This window comes from Leguminivora glycinivorella, chromosome 16 (genome assembly GCF_023078275.1).
Source record: "Leguminivora glycinivorella isolate SPB_JAAS2020 chromosome 16, LegGlyc_1.1, whole genome shotgun sequence".
NCBI lineage: Eukaryota > Metazoa > Arthropoda > Insecta > Lepidoptera > Tortricidae > Leguminivora > Leguminivora glycinivorella.
In genome coordinates this window covers 7,293,974-7,313,971 of record NC_062986.1, presented here as the reverse complement: position 1 = coordinate 7,313,971, position 19,998 = coordinate 7,293,974, and the positions used below count along the sequence as shown (strand labels likewise).

General features: G+C 35.3%; 1 protein-coding gene across 2 annotated transcripts in view; it reads right to left on the bottom strand.

Moving 5' to 3' along the window:
* LOC125234442 (thrombospondin type-1 domain-containing protein 4-like) overlaps positions 1-19,998 on the bottom strand; it is a 206,376-nt gene that overhangs the window by 79,755 nt on the left and 106,623 nt on the right. For both annotated transcript variants that reach the window (XM_048140686.1, XM_048140685.1), the window contains exon 7: positions 19,286-19,416. In XM_048140686.1, the coding sequence (XP_047996643.1) occupies positions 19,286-19,416 (131 nt within the window). The remainder of the gene's footprint in view (positions 1-19,285; positions 19,417-19,998) is intronic.

Below are 19,998 nucleotides of genomic sequence, written 5' to 3'. Positions count from 1 at the left end.
AAAAAAACTGGTTGACTGTAGCTCCTCACACAAAACATTCGAGTGCATACAATTTCATATCATCGCGTTTTATTAAATTATAAATTTGTTCCTTAACGTTGGATGTACATATCTAGTTCTTAGGACAGACAAGAAACTTTGTAAATAATCCTCTAAAGAAATTCGCATTGGACAGTAGTAATAAATAAGTAATAACTCACTTTAATTGGCCTGTCAAAATGTTCACTATTTTGATATTACATTTAAAATATGAAAGTGCTCGACTATCTTAGAGTGAAAAGACTTAATCTGAATAGGTGTATTATTCCACTTTGCTTTTGAATGGCTGGTGACATCGAACGTCTACAAATATGAACGGATCATTGCATCAAATGACACGAGTTTACCGTGTGCAATATGTATTATGTATAAGTTTTTTTTTTCCAACGTTAGTTTATGACATGCTAAACATTGATTACGTAGAAAGATAAGTAAAATGCTTTTTCCCCTCACTAGCTCGGAAACACGTGTTTTTTCCTTTAATACCAGCGGGTAAAAACGCATTTTATCCACTAGTGGGTAAAGTAATTTGACATTGAATAAAGTCAAATTAACTGCTTTAAAATTGATAAAAGTAGGTGAATCTAGTAATAAAGATGATTTACCACCTGTGGAACTACTGGAAGCAGTGATAAACTCATTTTTGCGTTGTAGTTTCCTCGCTATAGCGAGGGGAAAAGTTTTGTGTTACACACGGGTGCAAATGTATTTTACTTCTCGTGTGTTTAAATACAACTTTGCCCCCTTGTATAACAAATAACTATTAATATTTATTATATCACACCAATTAAGACGCTGACAACAGCCAATGGCCTTGACTCTAGCGTACACTGTCTATTCGTATGGGAGTAAGTGAGAGCGCGATGTCACTAAAAGAGGGCGACAAGGTACGAAAAGTACGGAAAAATATTAAAATAAAATAGAAAGATGCATTATTTGTGCAAAATATTTCGTTGGTGTTTTAGATATTAATATTTTTGCTATTGTAATATTAATTAAAGACATCTAAGTGTATAATTGAACGACATAAATAGAACCGTTTAATGACGAACTCGAGACCAATCTTTGCAATTTTTTTCTATCGAGCCGATTTCATTAGATCGTGTATCGAGTACGGCTATGTTCGTTGAAATATAATGAATAATAACATATAACTTACTTGCCTTACTAAAACTAATAGTTTGCCTTAAAAAACTGCGCAAGTAACATCAATTTTGCGCAATTGGGTGTTGTCAGCCCCTTATAGCGGGGTGACAAAATGTGGCAGTACCTACCTACATAGGTAGGACACAAACTCGAAATTTAGTGTATCTGTCGTTGTCACAGACATTTACTCGTATTACTCAAGTATCATTTAAGAATAGACAGATTCTCTTTCATAAAAAGAGGCAAAAATATTAGAATTTTGTAGGTCGAATCCACTCTTATAAAAGTAGTCATTTAGTTATAAATCTGAGTGTAATAGCTTAATCGTTTCACTTCGGAGTCGTCTGTCAGTAGCCCACGTCAGCTTGGCATTACGCTTTTACCGTTTATCGGCCATTTATTGGTTATTTGCATTATGGAAACATTATGATGCTGAAAATAATAGTAAACAACTAAACATTACGATACGTGTGCGGAAAAGTTAAAATACATTAGTTTAATCTACCTACTACCTATACAGCCATACATAAACATTCATACTCGGAATTAAACCAAAGAACAATTTAAAATATGCATTTAATGAATAAAGGATTTAAATTGAAAGAGGAAATTTAAACCATTTGGTGATAAATTAGAACACGAGAGAAAGTGAGAGTTTACAATACTAGTTGTTACCTCTTCGCACGTGAATCGTACGACGTGTGATACTGATACTACATTATAAATATATTAATTTGAAGTTTCGAAGTAGTCAAGTAGGTACTACTTAGGGCACTAGTGCTGTAACTTCGCGGCTTTTGGCAGCAAAATCTACTAATTGTACAAGTTTAGATTATAGTTTGAACAAGTAATAATTAGTTTTTCAAACTGACTACACTTATATTATATCAAACTAAAGGTATCACTTATATCAAAAAACATATTTTTTTTTTATGAAATAGGCAGCAAACGAGCAGACGAGCCGCCTGATGGAAAGTAGTCATCGCCGCCCATGGACATAAGCAACATCAGGGGAGTCACCTATGCGTTGCCGACCTTTAAGAACCCTAAATAACTGCTTCTTGAAGAACCCCATGTCATTAATTATTTTTTTCATGTAGGTAAGTATAACTTTGGTAGGTAAACTAGTTATGCTTTATGGTCTTCTGTTTAACAGTAGTGTGACGAAAATGTATCCAATATTGTTCTGATTACAAATCTAATTAAAAACCAAAAATAACCGAATTGATGAACATCACTCACAACATATAAATCACAAAAACCTTACGCTACGTGTACTAAAGATCGCTTCCCATGTGACGTCTATTCAGATACATGTCTGTGGTAAGAAGCAACACTAACCACTTTTATCTGGCAACTTAGTAATCAGGGAAATTATATGTTAGGTATAGGAATAATTTGTGGAACTAGACGCAACCGCCTAGTTACCATAAAACGATTTCTAGGAGACTAGTTGAGAAATTACTTTCACAAGGAAGTTTGTTTTCATTATGGAAAAACTACTATTAGTTACCATAATGGTAGACTCACTGGTTGGTGGTTAAATAATTGCTGTAATATAGTAATTTAGTTAACAGAATAAACATCGGGCTATTTTAATCATTCAGAATAATTACAATTACTATAGCCCAAGAGCTATCCGGTCTCGCTACTACTGGGAAAATAATTTAATTCTATAACAGTACTTTTTATGTCACCAAAAATTAAGTTTGGTAATTTGGCATAGTTTTTTTAGTTAAGCCACCAAAAGTTTTGACAAAAAACGTATAATATAATAAAAAAAGGATTATTTTAATTCACTAAAAATCAGGCGAAAATGGTATCAGGACTTTTGTTTTAAATTCGACTACTTTAATTTATGACCTTTATAACACATTAAGAAACCACCTATTTTTGTGAATGATACTTCGTAGTAACAAGAAGCGGAGTAATTAAATTAGTTATGACACAAGCAATAATAGGACAAGTGAAGTTATGGTTGTTTTGTACATACATTATGTGTTGAAACACTATTTCTACTGAAACCACCTTAAAAACAAAACGGAAGTTCAATATTTTACTAGCTCGGAAGAACATTCACGGCAAAAATATCAGCAAAAAAATTGGAACAGACTTTTCGTTAAGATCATAATAAAGAAGTATAAAAAATAAGCCACCTTTAAATGCACGCCAAGAACCGCTAAAACCTGTACTGAAAGAAGTATTTTCATATTTTTCATTAACCTACAAACTCTACTATTGAAGATGTCATTTTATGCATTATTTCAAAAGTTAGTTATTCATTCGTATTTTCATTACATCGCGGTATAATAATATATTTCGCCACCTTTACTATCGCTTAAATAGCTCAGTTATAGTAGCGTAAGACGATGGGCGCGCTCCTGACCTGACGTCGTGGGTTCGATCCTCGGCAGTGGAAATCTTTTTTTCTTGTTTTTATTTTTTTTCTTTTATACCCTTTTCAACCCTCTCTTTTTAAATATAGATTTTTTTAGTATTAGATTTACAGCCCATTTCGTTGAAATTTTGTTAGACACATGTAATGCAATAAGTTTAAAAATTGTCTTTCAGTATTAGTATTGATTGAAGGTAACCTAAGGTTCAACATCGTTCCTACTAACCGCAGTACTCTGATCGCTAGACGATATGCCCTTGTAATAAGGATTACAAATGTACAGTGACAGTTGTCCGGTATGACTCATAGATTTTTATATATTATTCAGCTAGATTGAGTTGTTAGGCCAAAAAGTGTGTCCACATGAGAGGGTAAAGTTGGGGCTGGTCTCCCTCTCGCACTTATTGCCACTGTCAAAATTATTTAAATGACGTCATCACTGTCATTATTTGGGGATAACAGTCAATATTCAAAGTTACTACCAAATCTACTAATACCGAATTAAAGGTTTTTTTTAATTGCGCAAATCTTTGGTTTTATGGCTTCATAATAATAACTTACCAATTCGTTACAAGGTATTAATATCCTTGCCTCGATATAATACAAAAATCATTTAAGAAGTTTATAAACTTAGTTATCATACAGGTAAAAATACTACTACTATAGTAATCTCTTTAACACTGGTCACACGTGCGAGAACCAGCCCCAACTTTGACCCTCTCATGTGGACACACTTTTACTAGTCTAATAAGAACGCCTTTCTGCACCGGTGATAAAGTTCAATTTAGTATGGCAAAAAAGTGTGAGCTCAGTCCCTATTGAAAGTCCATGGTATGACTCAATGAAAAATTGGCTAAATAGTAGTCGGAAAACAAGCAAAAAGGGTAGAATATATTTCTATAAGTTATTTCTTGTGATTACATTACAAAATGAATGTATTATACATTATAATACTCGTTGTAATTGTATAGATATAAATAAATAATTTTATTAGTTCAAATTAATGACCGTCAAGGAACAAAAACTATTGAGTCGCTATTAGACCGTTTTCACATTATCCGATCCGATAACGGATGTCGGAAGGATATCAATAGAAGAATCCAAGATTCCGCCTGTTATGTATGGGATATCGGTCCGACATCCGATATCGGATCGGATAATGTGAAAACGCACTTAGGTCTACATTTTAGACTTTTTAAAACCAAGATTAATTAGAGTCAGTTGTATGGTCGGTATGTAGTGTAAATCAAAAGTCGAAAAGTCTATTTGCTAAAATACTATTTGTAAAAATACTATATTGTAAAAGTACTAAAGTAAAAAAAATGTAGTAAAAAATACTATTTGTTATGTATTTTATATTTCAATAGGCAGGCTTTTGTACCCATATTACAGTACTTTCAATATGTGCTAAATATCCTATAATTAAATTCGAACACTCGCGTAGACACTTCTAATATTATTTGAATGGCATTACTAACATTAAATCTCCTTTTGAAAATAAATTTTAAAGAATATCCCACTATCAGATCAGAGCCATTGGTATTTAATTTAAAACAAATGCCCATAATAAATAAATCCGATTAACCTTTGGGTTGTCTGCTGTCGAATTTAATTATTTTCATAGAATAATTATTTGTTATACAAGGGGGCAAAGTTGTATTTTAACGCCGAGTGTGGAACTGAAAAACGAGCAAGTGAAAGGATTCTATAGTTTAGCGATTTCGAGAATAGAATCCTGAACTTGGCGAGTTTTTTAACACACGAGAAGTAAAATACATTTGCACCCGAGAGTAATACAAAACTTTTCCCCTCACTATAGCAAGGAAACTACAACGCTAAAAGTGCGTTTATCACTGCTTCCAGTATAGTTCCACAGGCGGTAAATCATCTTTATTACTAGATTCACCTACTTTTATCAATTTTAAAGCAGCTAATTTGACTTTATTCAAGGTCAAATTACTTTACCCACTAGTGGATAAAATGTGTTTTTACCCGCTGGTATTAAAGGACAAAACACGTGTTTCCGAGCTAGTGAGGGGAAAAATATTTTAATTTGTATCCTTCCAGCTCGAGATTCTTGGAAGCCCTGTAAATTTTTCTTTGTGTCAACAAGATATGACATTTATTTCAGGAAATTTACACGTACATACATTACATACGTTTATTGTAATAAACGGAGTACAAGTGACCAAGATAAAGATGATACAGTAGTAGTTTATGTAATGAAGAAGTAAAATTGATACAGGCGTTTTTAGATATTTCTATTTATGGAATAAATTGCCTTTTTTAGGAAATATAAATTGGAAATATAATATATTCCTACATACTTATTATATATTGGTAGCGGCTCCATTCGTTCAATATTCGTTCGCAATTCATTTTGACATATAAGTCATTTGAGCATATTATGACAAAAGGTATTTTGATAAAGAGTTTTTAGTGTGTCGCAGTTCCATTTGCAATTTTGATACCTAGGTCTTTCTACACTAAGTTGGTTATGGCATGAACGATTTTTTTCCTAAGCAGATAAGAAGTTAACGTTATTAGCATCAACAAGAATGTTATAAATGCAATTTAGACCCAGATTAAAAAAAAAATTGTTATGAATTGTGCGTCTTTGTATTTAATGTCATTGCAGTAGCTTGTACTCATCAACTTATAATATAAATAAAAAAATTAAAAAATGAATTAAAAAAGCTGTAATATATACGTATGCGACACTGAGATTTGAACCCGTGACCTGTGGCTTGTAAGTCTAACGATAATCGCCGGGGCTATACCTGGCCGTGACATATGGGTCGAAATTAGACTTTGCATAGCTTTCGTTTGTTTGTAACAAGCGTTGCTTCAACGATTCTGAAGAATGGAAGAATACATTTCACAAGATGACGGAGATCTGTCAAATGGTAGAAGAGAAAAACGTGAGATAGATGTATGTACTGACAAGTATATACTCTTTTCGACGACTGTCAAATCGCATGCCTAAAATAAATATGTAATTTTTTTAATTACTTTGGACTTTATTATCGGTGGGAAACGTCTGTTTTTAATCTACCTAAAATATTACTTATGTAGAAATACGCATGTAATGAGGAGGAACACTCAAAAGATATGACAGATGGCGCCACCCTATTAGTCCGTGAGACGTGAGAGTGAGAATCTGATAATTATGTTTTTTCTCTCTCTCTCACATATGAATGACAGTAACATGCCTAGACTCTTGCATAGGCGCCGCCTGGCGGGGTAAAATGTCAGTGTGCCTCCTCATTTACGTTAATGTGTAATAGAAGAACAGAATAAAAAGCATGCGACACGGCTCATCACCTACTCTCGGCCCAGCTCCACTGGCGTGGTGGTTTGCCATATGGATTCCTAAATGTAAGACACTAAGGTCCAAACCAAACCACGCAAAAAATGTAAATATATTATTAAATTAAAGTATTAAATAAAGGTCAAACTTATTGGGTGGATTATCATGCTGTTAATATTGTTAAATAGGGACAATAAAAGTCAACCTCGTACTATTATCTGTTTCGAATTTGCCCGGTCAAATATTTACATTTTTTTATTTCCATATAAATATGTCGGTGGTTTTTATATGTTAAATATCTAAAAAATTATGTGCTATTCATTTCTGCTTAAAAATATCTGTTATTATATTAGCTCTAGAAAACGTTAGACAAAATTCAAAAATTCTATATCAATAAAAATAGTCTTATTTCCCGTCATATGTTTAGGTGGCTTCGGGTTGTAAACCTTAAAACTGATTTTTTTCTACATGTTTCCACCATTAAATTACTGTGAGGTATTTTGCTGAAAGAAAACGCTTATTTTCTGGGCGTAGTTTTTTTAATATCTTCCATTCCAAACTATTGGTGGATTCGTAAATATAGGTTTTTTAAATTGCGATTAAGCGCTGTATATGAAATAAAACTACTGTTATAGAATTATTTTCAAAAATATCGTACCGGTCTTAGGCTACTACTTGTTATGGAGAATTTTTGACCAAAAGCTGCACTTTTAGATGGAAGCAAGCCGCTTTGCATGGTGATAGTAAACATCATAGTAAACAATTTTTTCCGAGGATATCGAAATTTCATCCCTTAGGAAGCCGAGCACAGCGAGGTGTTTTATGAAAATGAAAAAAATTCTATCTTTTTATCATATCGTCCGATTTTGACAAATCGTAAATATGTTACATAAATTAATTTCTTTCAACTGACACACGTTTTGTAAAAATCAGACCACCCAAAAAAAACTTGTTTTTTTGTTGTTTTTCGTTGCAGACCTCGCTACGCTCGGATTCCTAAGGGATGAAATTTTTATATCCTCAGCGAAAATCATTTATTATGATGTCTTCTATCAATGCATACTCTTAGCTGTAAGAAAAATATATTATTTCTGACTTTTTGCCTGAATAATTTAAAAGCGACCATATAAACAAACTAAGCCAACTTTGGCAACTTGTCTCTTAAAAACTACTGATCCGATTTCGATTCGGTTTTCAGTTTATAATTATGAATTTATTTGTCTCTGATTTTAAAAACTCATGTATCGACATTGTATATCTTATCTGTCGTTCTTAGCAGTTATTCAGCGTGATACGAAAATTTAAGTTTTTTTTAATTTTTTCTTACACGTTTTTAGCAATTTTTTTTTTTTATTTTTTTTTCGATTAGGTACATTAAACAATACCTTTCAATTGACACATTTTTTTGTCAAAATCGGACAAAGCACAAAAATAATAGATTTTTTTTAACAGTTTTTAATAGTCCTCACTACGCTCGTCCTTCTAAGGGCTTAAATTATGATATCTTCGAGAAAAAAACTTTTATTTTGATGTGTACTGTCACTGTGTACTTTTATGTCTAAGAAAAATAGATTATTTCTGACTTTCTGGCAAAGGAATTGCAAAGTGATCATATAAACTAAACTTTTCCAACTTTGGCAACATGTACCTTAAAAACTACTGATCCGATTTCGATGCGGTTTTTAGTTTTCAATTATGAATTTATCTGTCTTTGATATAAAAAAACTCGTATATCGATATTCTACATTTTGTCATTCATTCTTTGAAGTTGTTTAATGCGATACGTAAATTTACATTTTTAAATTTTTTTGTTACTTTTTCTGAACAATATTTTTTTTAAATTTTTTTTTAAGTTGCACTAATCAATATCTTTCATTTGAGATACGATTTGTCAAAATCGGACCATATGATAAAAAGATAGAATTTTTTTCATTTTCATAAAACACCTCGCTGCGCTCGGCTTCCTAAGGGATGAAATTTCGATATCCTCGGAAAAAATCGTTTACTATGATGTCTACTATCACCATGCAAAGCGGCTTGCTTCCATCTAAAAGTGCAGCTTTTTTTTCATAACTAGTATGACTATAATGTACCTACATCTGTACTAATATTATAAATAGGAAAGTGTTGGACGGAGTTGAAGTTGAGTTACGGAGATAGTTGAAGGATTGGAGAGTGACATAGGCTGCTTTAAATTGTTTCTTTCTAACGCCCCACTTCCCTAAAATGGGGGGTGGGGGTGGAATTTTGTATGGGGTATTCTCCAATTTTCGAATTTAACACGAGCGAAGCCGCGGGCAAAAGCTAGTATATAATAATCATATAAGTGTGTCATTAATATAGGTGACTGATTCTACAGTGATGTATTTTTGAACTATGTTCATATTTTTTGTATATAGCGATTTTTTAAGGCAAGTTTCAAATCAATAATTCTATTTATTATTCTTATGTTTCTGTTATGATCTAAAGGCTAAAATATTTGACTGAACGACTGAACATTGCACTTGACTTGACAGTAACTTTGAATAGTTATAATTCTAACTAAGGTTTCTTTTTAACAAACATTGTATTTAGTAATTAATCTATACTAACTAAAAATGTACAATAGTTATTTGTTATACAAGGGGGCAAAGTTGTATTTTAACGCCGAGTGTGGAATTGAAAAACGAGCAAGTGAAAGGATTGTATAGTTGAACCACGAGCGAAGCGAGTGGTTCAAGAATAGAATCCTGAACTTGCGAATCTTTTAACACACGAGAAGTAAAATACATTTGCACCCGAGTGTAACACAAAACTTTTCCCCTCACTATAGCGAAGAACTAAAACGCAAAAAATATGTTTATCACTGCTTCCAGTAGTTCCACAGGTGGTAAATCATCTTTATTACTAGATTCACCTATTTTTATCAATTTTAAAGCAGTTAATTTGACTTTATTCAAGGTCAAATTACTTTACTCACTAGTGGATAAAATGCATTTTTACCAGCTGGTATTAAAGGACTAAATACGTGTTTCCGAGCTAGTGAGGGGAAAAATATATATTTTAGGTAATTAAATAAGACGTGTGAAGCTGACATAAATATGAATTAAAGGAGACCTTTTTAAACTCTTTACAGCTGGTACATCATAAACAAAAGTATGTATTTAAAACGGAAAACATTCATATCATAACAAATATTTGTCTTGCAATTGTCACCAGCTTGGCAAATACGAAAATTATGTCAGTAGCAAAATATGTGATTATTTATCATTCAAAAACGTATGTAACTGCATTTCTGTGTAAGTAAATTGGGACCTTGTTGGGAAATCATATAACACACATTCCTATCTTCATTCGTATCACCGTTATTGTGACTAGTGCATTTTTGTTGTATTCATTAAATATTTCTACATATAGAAAAATTGAGGAACATTGGGTATTTTTGGGGCCTTGCATTGCAGATATGGAAATTCCGATTTGACTAGTGTTTTTTTTTGTAAATATGATTATGAAGGATTCTCACTATGTAAGTATTGAAAATGTATTTTCCCCTCACTAGCTCGGAGAAAAGTGTTTTGTCCTTTACCAGAGGCTTAAAACGCATTTTATCCACTAGTGGATAAAGTAATTTGAGCTTGAATAGAGGCAAATTTTCTGCTTTAAAATTGATAAAAGTGGGTTAATCTAGTGATGAAGATATTTTACCACCTTTGGAACTTCCTCGCCATAGTGAGGGGAAAAGTTTGTTTTGTGTTACACACGAGTGCAAATGTCTTTTGATTCTCGTGTGTTGAAAAACTCGCAAGCTCAGGATTCTATTCTCGATTTCAACTATAGAATTCTTTCGCTTGCTCGTTTTTCAATTCCACACTCGGCGTTAAAATACAACTTTGCACTCTTGTATAACAAATCCATTAATCCGAATGAAAAGGTTTTATTGTTATGTACTTACTATTTAGCATAAACAAACAAAAATATATTAAAACCGGTATCAAATATCATGCCGAAACTAACAGGATGTCATAGATAAAGTGTGTAAAATTGTGCCACTAGAAATTGACAGAAATTATAAGGAACGCGTTTTAATGATGGATCATTTTACCATCGAGGCATATAATAAAAACGCTGATTACCCGTCTAGAAAACATCCTGAAATACTAGTAAAATTATTACTATTTTAGTAGCCACTTTGAGTAATTTAATATCAACTGTAGGTAAATATAGTCATATGGCGTTAAAACTGTCAAAACGAGTAACAGGTAAGTATGAGCAGTTAAAATTGGAAACAAGTTGTTTAAGGAGACAGTTCAACTGGTTGGCAAGGTACGACGCAGTACCAATAGCGTGTGGTAAATGTTAATAAAAGAAAATCTTAGGAGTTTTTCTCAATGCTAAGTAGCAGTCAATACATGTTCATTGTTCAATCCCTTTACCGCACATTGTTCTAAATTTGGCCGTTATAAAGTCTACTCTACTAACAGCTGTTACAGTTCGAATTGGAACAAATATTGCATACGTCACATGCGGTAAAAGGATATAGTGACAATTATTTAAGGAGTGCACAAGTTTCTAATGGGTTGGCAACGCGTATGTGACACTCCTTGAGTTGCAGGCGTCCATAGGTTACGGTGACCGCTTTTCATCAGGCGGACCGTATGCTTGTTTGCCACCGACGTAGTATTAAAAAAACCTATATTTATCGTAAAAAAATCATCATCATTCCCTTGCCCTTTTTCCATTATTTGGGGTCGGTGCAGCAGATCATCTTCCTCCATTCATCTCTATCAGCCGTCATTTCCATATTATACCTTTCACTCTCATATCATTGTTCACACATTCCATCCATCTTTTCTTAGGCCTTCCACTACCATTATCATTATCGTAAAACATGCAGTGTAGAAATAAAAGGACAAACTTTAACCAGACCAAGATTTTAGTGCTAAAACCCATTTTTACAAGGTTTTATTCAACTTGCCTTGTTAGTAACTATGTTAGTGTGCGTCGAAACGTAGAAGCTAAAGTTGACCCATTTCCCGGTTTCCGATTGAGCTGAAATTTTTCACACATGTAAACCACGTGACAATGCAATATGGTATCATGGAGCTGATCTGATGATGGAGCAGAAAGGTGGTCATAGGAACTCTGTCATGAAACGTCGTATCCCATCGAGTAAAGGGTTTTTAGAAACGTCTCGGAGAGCAGTAGATGACTGTTGAAATAAAGGTACCTACAGTCGGCGATAAAAGCTTGTGCCAAAAATGAAATTTTTGCAGTAAACTTATTAGCACTAAAATCATGGCCTGGTTAAAAAAAACACTGTTCAAATGTATAGTACAAATGGATAAATATCCATAGATAACAAAATTGAATAAACGCAAGCAATACATATAACCCGATGTAAACCAATAAGCAACACAGATCCAAACAACATTAACTACTGACACACAAAACTGTATCTTAACTCTTTGACACTCGGCCTGCCAAGGAAATGTCATTAGATACAATTAATTAGGTGCAGAGCACACTTGAGCTTGTAATTACTTGTGGTAATAAATTAATCGATAGATAATGCTGGTACAGCGTGCGAAATGAAAGCAATGGGCATCAGCAGGGGTAGCACATGATTAGTGCGACAGTATCTTGCCGCGACATAGATCATACGTCTTTTTCTAATTGTATCAATGACATATAACGAGTAAGGTACAGCGGGACAATTTCGACAGGGACAAATGCAACTGATCTCCATGATTTTCCATGTTTTACAATGTTTGCATTATTAATTAGAGTGTCCACTGGTTATAAATGGCACGCGTGTTCAGTGGATAGATGCGGAACTCAACTTAATAGTTTAATAATGGAGAAAATGGATACAATTGCCCCCCAGTCGGGATTTGCCCCGCTGTACCTTAATCTATGTCGTGGCGACATAATCTCGTGCCCATCATGTGCGATTGTCTCATATTTATAACATACTAGCTTTTGCCCGCGGCTTCGCTTGCGTTAGAAAGAGACAAAAAGTAGCCTATGTCCCTCCATCCCTTCAACTATCTCCACTTAAAAAATCACGTCAATTCGTCGCTCCGTTTTGACGTGAAAGACGGACAAACAAAACACACACTTTCCCATTTCTATTATTATATTAGTATGGATAACGGTGGCAATTCTACGACGCCGTAACAGTTGCCATCTGATAGTAACCTTTATATAAACAATTTTATAGCGAAATTAAATTATGTCATAATACTCATAGTGCCTACGACCACTAATGACAATATTACCGTTTCAAATGGATACCAAAGTATCGAAAGTTTAAAGTTTTGTGGTTTTTTCACGATCATTTCCTTATCTCGGATTTTTTCCAGAGTTAATGGAGTCCAATTGGCAACTAATCTCAACAATAAGCATATGAACTTGTTTTTAGGAAAGCGACTGCCAGCCATCTGACTTTTCAACCTAGGTACCTATTATTGAGAGTAGTCTTGTTTTCTCACGAAATTTTCCTTCGCGGACGATTATTATACCATCAACCAAATAATTGTAAAAGCAAATTTTAAATAAGAAAAACAAATCTTAATTATGCACCTTGTAGCTCAATTTATAGGACAGTGCTAAAACTTTTACGAGTGTTTAAACACGCAATTTTGTTGTCAACAAACCACAGTCCGTCATGATCGTGAATCAAACGTGTTAGGATCGAAATAGTTCCTTGTTTGTTACATTGTAGCGAAAATAAATCTGTAGACTCAGTAATACTCCGATTCAGAATAGAGGAGAGACGTTTTGAGCTTTATACGAAAACGTTCATATTTGTACCTAATGCTACTTCAGAAAGTGTCAGTACGTCTTGTATTGAGACTGACTGAAATAGCATGACACGTTCGTGCGTTCCGGAAATTTTAGTGTCAATATGAATGATCATTCAACGAAAAACTTCATATTTGACGATGACATCAATCGGTATCGTATCTATCTAAAAATATTTTGTAGCTGTTTCTGGCGTTAAAGTTACGCGATTAAATCCCATTTTAGTTCTAAGAATTATTAGTGGAAATCGTGTTAGTTTAAATCAATAAAATCTCTTACTTTTATACTACATACTCGTATATTCTGTAAGTCTTATGTCTATGTTATTTGCTACCTAATTTAATACCCCATCTTCTGATTCTTTTGATATATTTTCCCAATAATCATCCATCTCAAAACAAATTACAACAATTTAAACCCCATCCGTCTTGTTATTAAGTCATCAAACCATCTGCTATGTTTTGCAAATATTATCTTAATTTAGTGATTAATATGTATAAAGATAAACACGCCAAAGCACTCACGCTCCAGTGACTCAGACACTTCACTAGCCATATGCGGTCTATGTGTGAACTGATTTGGTATATTTTTGGCCCATTTTATGTGAAATGTATGACGAGTACGGTTTTTAGTTTGAACAGCTGAAAAATCTGAGAGGTTCATCGGTGATTCATGCGCGAAGTGGGGTCGAAATTTTGCTAGAAAAACAATGGATACCAAGTACCGAGCCCGTTTTTTACCTCTGTAGTAAAATTTATTGTGATGTGTGTGTTCCTACGTACATTTCTGAGGATGTGCAATAACGTGTATTGTATTGTACTGTATTGTACGTAGGTACTTATTATTGTTGTAAAGAAAATTTTTACGCTTTTGTGTAAAATAAATAGAAGTGTCTAACAATAACCCTTATTATGTAATAAAATTATATGCAAATGAATGCACAGATTACATAACAAAAATCGTAACCCAAGTACATCGTACCAGGCCCCGTAGCCGAATGGCATTTCTCCGTCGCGAAACGAAAACGAAACGCCGCGAAAGGTAGTCTGACTCTGTCAAACCAATCCGCAATAGCGATAGAGATAGATATCTACGAGCGTTTCGTTTCGTGAGCAGTTGTGCATTCGGATACGCACGCTGATTGCCAAAACATTGGCAAAGATAATTATCTAGTTTCAAAACGCAAACCCTCTATACCATTGCCAGTTCTAAATATTAGCAGTGTTTTTTTTTACTTCTGATTAGCAATAACGTCTGCAATCCATGCCACTTGGCAGAATAAATTTAAAAGTGTGTGTGTGTTTAACTCACGCCCTCTGGATATTCAAGTCTTACTCGACAGTTTAAAAAAATTTTTTTTTTTAAGTAAACAAAGTAAAAACAGAAAAAGTAATTTCCACTTTTAAATTTATTATTATCAGTGTTGCCCTCGTAAAAATGGTCTGTCTACACATTTTCCTAAAAAAATCCCAGGATTTACTTCCAATTCAAACAAGCTTGTTTCAAACAATAGATAATTATGTAAGCACTAATCAAAGATTACAGTTTAAAGTTAAACTACATATATCACTATACTTTGCAACCTGATGTGCCGTTAACACAAGTACCAAGGACTCAGACCTGCTCCATACCATAACCGTTATGCCTCCGAATCTGTACACCGATACACGACCAAGATTCGCATCCTTCCTACTCTCCGACCATACCTGCGATCTTACACCATGCGAATAAAGTTCATCGTTCAATGCAGCGGTGAAAGATATCAGGGGTAGTTGCGATAGGTCTGGTTTTATTGGCTGCAACAATTACTGTCAAACAATAGCAACCGATTCGGTGCCGTTAGGGCCCCTGGCTCTAGTCAGGTGTGGCCAACTATTTGTGTTATATTAGTTTAGTGTATGACGGATCATGCAAAATAGACAGTGTAGGCATCCAATATTATATTGACGCGATGTTATACTCCATTTCAAATACAAAGACTCGATAGTATTTAAAACGAAATACAAGGGCTTACTATGTTTGCCTTTTGTTATCTAAGCAGGATCACCTTAAACTGGCACGCTTCGGTAAGCTGGATACAACTGATACAACTAAAGCTAAGGATACACTAGGGGACAAATGTCCCACGACATGTGTCGGCGACATGTCAAGCGAAGCCGGCCGATTTCGCCTGACATATCTGGCGACATCGCGCGACTTATATCCTCAGCGATGTCTAACGAAGTCGTACGACTTCGCGAGACTTCGCCTGACATATCTGGCGACATCGCGCGACACCCGATGTCACTGCCCACACGTGTCGCGCGATGTTGCCAAACATATCGAGCGAAGTCCGGCAACGTCGCGTTACATCACCCGATGTCACTGGCGACACGTGTCGCGCGATGTCGCCAGACATGTCGAGCGAAGTCTGACAACGTCGCGCTACTTCACCCGACGTCGCTGGCGACACGTGTCGTGGGACATTTGTCCCCTAGTGTATCCTTGGCTTAAAGCGAAAGTTACAGAAGGAGTCAGGGAGTTGTGACTGTTGGCGCAGGAATGTGGTAGGGTATTAAGGGATATTTATTTACTCTTACCTCCCTTTTGCATCATTGCCATCACAACATTCGTCGTAATTATGTTTCTATCTGTTATGGAAACCCGTGAGATCTGTCGAAAAAGACCACGCTCCGTCCACGTCCAGGCTCGCGTCGTTGCGTTCTTTTGGCAAGTTCTGAAGTGCGACAAGGACGCTTTTCGAGGACATACAGTACCTACTTACATCCATATTAACACTATAAATGTGAAAGTGTGTGTTTGTTTGTTTGTCCGTCTTTCACGGCAAAACGGAGCGACGAATTGACGTGTTTTTTTAAGTGGAAATAGCTGAAGGGATGGAGAGTGACATAGGCTACTTTTAGTCTCTTTCCAATCCCCACTTCCCTATAATGAGAGGTGGAAGTTTGTATGGAGAATTCCGCAATTTTCGAATTAACGCGAGCGAAGCCGAGGACAAAAGTTAGTTTTCTATAAACTAGCTGCTAAAAACTGCTTACATTTTCCTAGGTAAACTTTGTAAAGTGATCTATGCTCTAGGGTCACTATCATTACCATTGTGTACGGAAAGTGATGGATCAGCGCTCTAGGCTTTCAGGATTGACGATCATACTGAACCAGAATGTATCAAGTCTCAAGTTTTGCATATTTTGATGTGATTTTTTTTATGTAAGACAAGTTTTAGAGAAATAACGTAATTTGTGGGAGTTGCCTAAAGCGTAATGAGATAGAAATATCCATACCTTACCGGTTATTAAGTTAAAATCTGTGGTACCTATGGAAAAATAATTAGAATAAATAGTAAGTAAATATTTACCCCCTTATTCATAAACATACTCTAAAGATATCAAGCCGATAAAGTTCGTTTGTACCTTTCTATCACACCAGTACGTCGGAGAGGGACAAACGAACTTTATCGGCTTGATAACTTTAGAGTACGTTTATGAATAAGGGGTTAACTGTTTAGAAAATCTGGCAGGTAGGTACAGCTCTCGGCTGAATACATTCATCGTTGTTTTTTCTTAAATTATTCTTAACAACATACATAATACATACATACAATCACGCCTGTATCCCATAAAGGGGTAGGCAGAACACATGAACTACTAAGTTTCAGTGCCACTCTTGGCAAAAAGAGGTTGAAAGAAATCCAAATTGTGACATTGCAGACGACATTGCAGTGATAGGTTGCCAGCCTCTTAACAACCCGCTAATAACCTCACGATCGTATCAGTTCAGGTGTAAAGGGATAAAATAAACAGATATAAAACGAAAAAATAAAATTCAAGAACATGCAACAAACTAGTTTTAGAACAAATGTTACTTTTAGCGCCATCTACCGTCGAGTAGCGGAACTAAATGTGGCGCTGTGGACGTTGCTCGGTTACGTTTTCTTTTTGGTATTTTTAATGTGTTTTGCTTTATTTAAGTGAGTTTAAAGTTGCTTACTGTATAAAGCTAAACTCAGGGCGTTTTAACTTTAAAAGTATCTAAGAAACATTTTAGTACCTAGTTAAATAATACCTAGAATCAAATCAACCATGTACAATTTTTTAGTTTATTTTGAATAGGTACTAATATCTCGTTATGATCACATTAGGAAGCTTAATATAAAAGATTACCGTCATCACAAACGCCAATTAACCCTATCGGTTATTGCCCCTGAACAAAAAAAAACAATATCCCTTATAAATTGACTCGTCTCTTTTTTCTGCGGCGCTACAAACGATACGGGCGCGGGACTGAAGCCACTAGAACCAAAACGTCGTATGTCTATAAGAATTGTAAGGCTATTAGTTCCTATTGTGTTGGAAGGGTCAGGGCCACCTGTGGCGCGGAGTCCTGCCGGCCTAGCCAAAATGACAATCGTTCACGCTACGTGGCGTGAAACGCAGTCTGGCTCTGTCGCGCCACTAAAGATAAATAAGGAGAGTTAGTTAAGATAAAATTATGAAGCGTAAGCGATTGAGAAGTTGGCTAGGTACTGCCCATTGGGGCTAATTTGTCAAATCCGCACCATCTAGAAGGCGATGGGTTTTGATTTGTAGCACTGGTGTTGGGATTGTCACCGTGTTTTTTTGTGGATAGGTAGTTATTTTCTTGTAATATTTATAGTTGTATCAAGATTTAAAAGGATTGGAGTTTGTACATTTGGATCACGTCTCCGATTTGGATAAAAATTGGTGGGGCTGATAGAGTCCGTGATGCTGAACAAGATCCACTAACTAGGTTTCCCAAAATGTCCTAGGTTGTTTATATGAAACCTTCCTTTTTTGTTACCAGATTTCTACACATTTTCGATAACAAAAAAGGAAAGTTTCATACAAACAACCTAGGACATTTTGGGAAACCTAGTGGATCTTGCTCAGCATCATAGACTCTATCAGCCTACCAATTTTTATCAAAATCGGAGACGTGATCCAAATGTACAAACTATTCGGGAGTTACTGAACTAAAGAAAATAGCGCTGCTTATGGCATATGTGTACTTGACCCTTTAGCACAACTTGCCTTGTCGCGCGCGAGTCCATACTTGAAGTCACGCTTGATGTATGGACTCGCGCGCGACAAGGCAAGTTGTGCTAAAGGGGCTAGAGGTGTACAGTGGCGAAGGAGGCTTAAGGCTTTATCTGGGGATTCTCATTAGAGAATTCCTTCTGAGAGCCGTATGTTCCTGATGAGATGAGGAATAACATCATCGTCAAACGAAGCAAATCTTTCTATGTATGTGTAGACGACGGAACTACCAACCGCCGTGCTGCGCGCGCGCTGGCAGCCTGGCCACTACGGATGCCGCTGCCAGCGCGCGCTTGTTTTTGTACATATTTTGCCTATTCTGTTCTGTCATGTCAATGAATATAACAAAGGTTTATTTTTCACACTTTTTGTAAATAACATGTGTAAATAGCCTTTTTTTGTGTGTGTTTTCCGTTTATGTAAATAATTTAGCGTGTATAAACTGTACATATAAAGTTTTGAGTGTTTTATTTACCGTTGGCGGCCCGGTCACCTACAGTAGGTATTTTGTAAGTTTATTTTGAATACTAGAGGTATAATAATGTCCTATTGACTTACCTTGCAGGATCCCTGTACACAGATGGCTCTGTAGCCAGGTTTTGTGCACGGAGTGCCGTCGGTCACGAGAGTCAGGGAGGCGTAGAATTGCTGACCGCGGGGACGGCAGTTCAAGGTGCAGGGGGCGTCACCTGGAACGTGATTAATACTGGTTAAAATTAAATAACAAATATTAAAGTTATAAGGTACCTACCTACATCCATGCCCGAAAAATATAACACTTTAAATTCTCGCGTTTTGTAGGTAGGTACACATTTTTAAGTCACTCCCTTCCGTGAAACGTAAAAAAAAATGTTATTGTATCGCGTTGGACCCGTAAGTGAATTTAAAAATGTGCTCGGAAAATAATGGATAGTCTTAAAAGTCTATTTAATAAATATTTATTGTTTATTGACAGAATTTTGAGTTATAGAAAATATAGGCAGCTATTATAAGTTATTTAATAAAAGAGAAGTTCGTGTGCAAGTCGCAGAACATTCTCAGATTCCTAGGAATTCACTGATACATTTTAAGTTATTCGTATATCAAATTTTTCATACAATTTTGACGACCGGTCTGGCCTAGCGGGTAGTGACACTGCCTGCTAAGCCGCGGTCCCGGATTCGGTTCGAATTCCGGTAAGGGCATTTATTAGTGTGAAGAGCACAGATATGTTCATGAGTCATGGATGTTTTCTATGTTTATATGTATTTGTATATTATATATATCGTTGT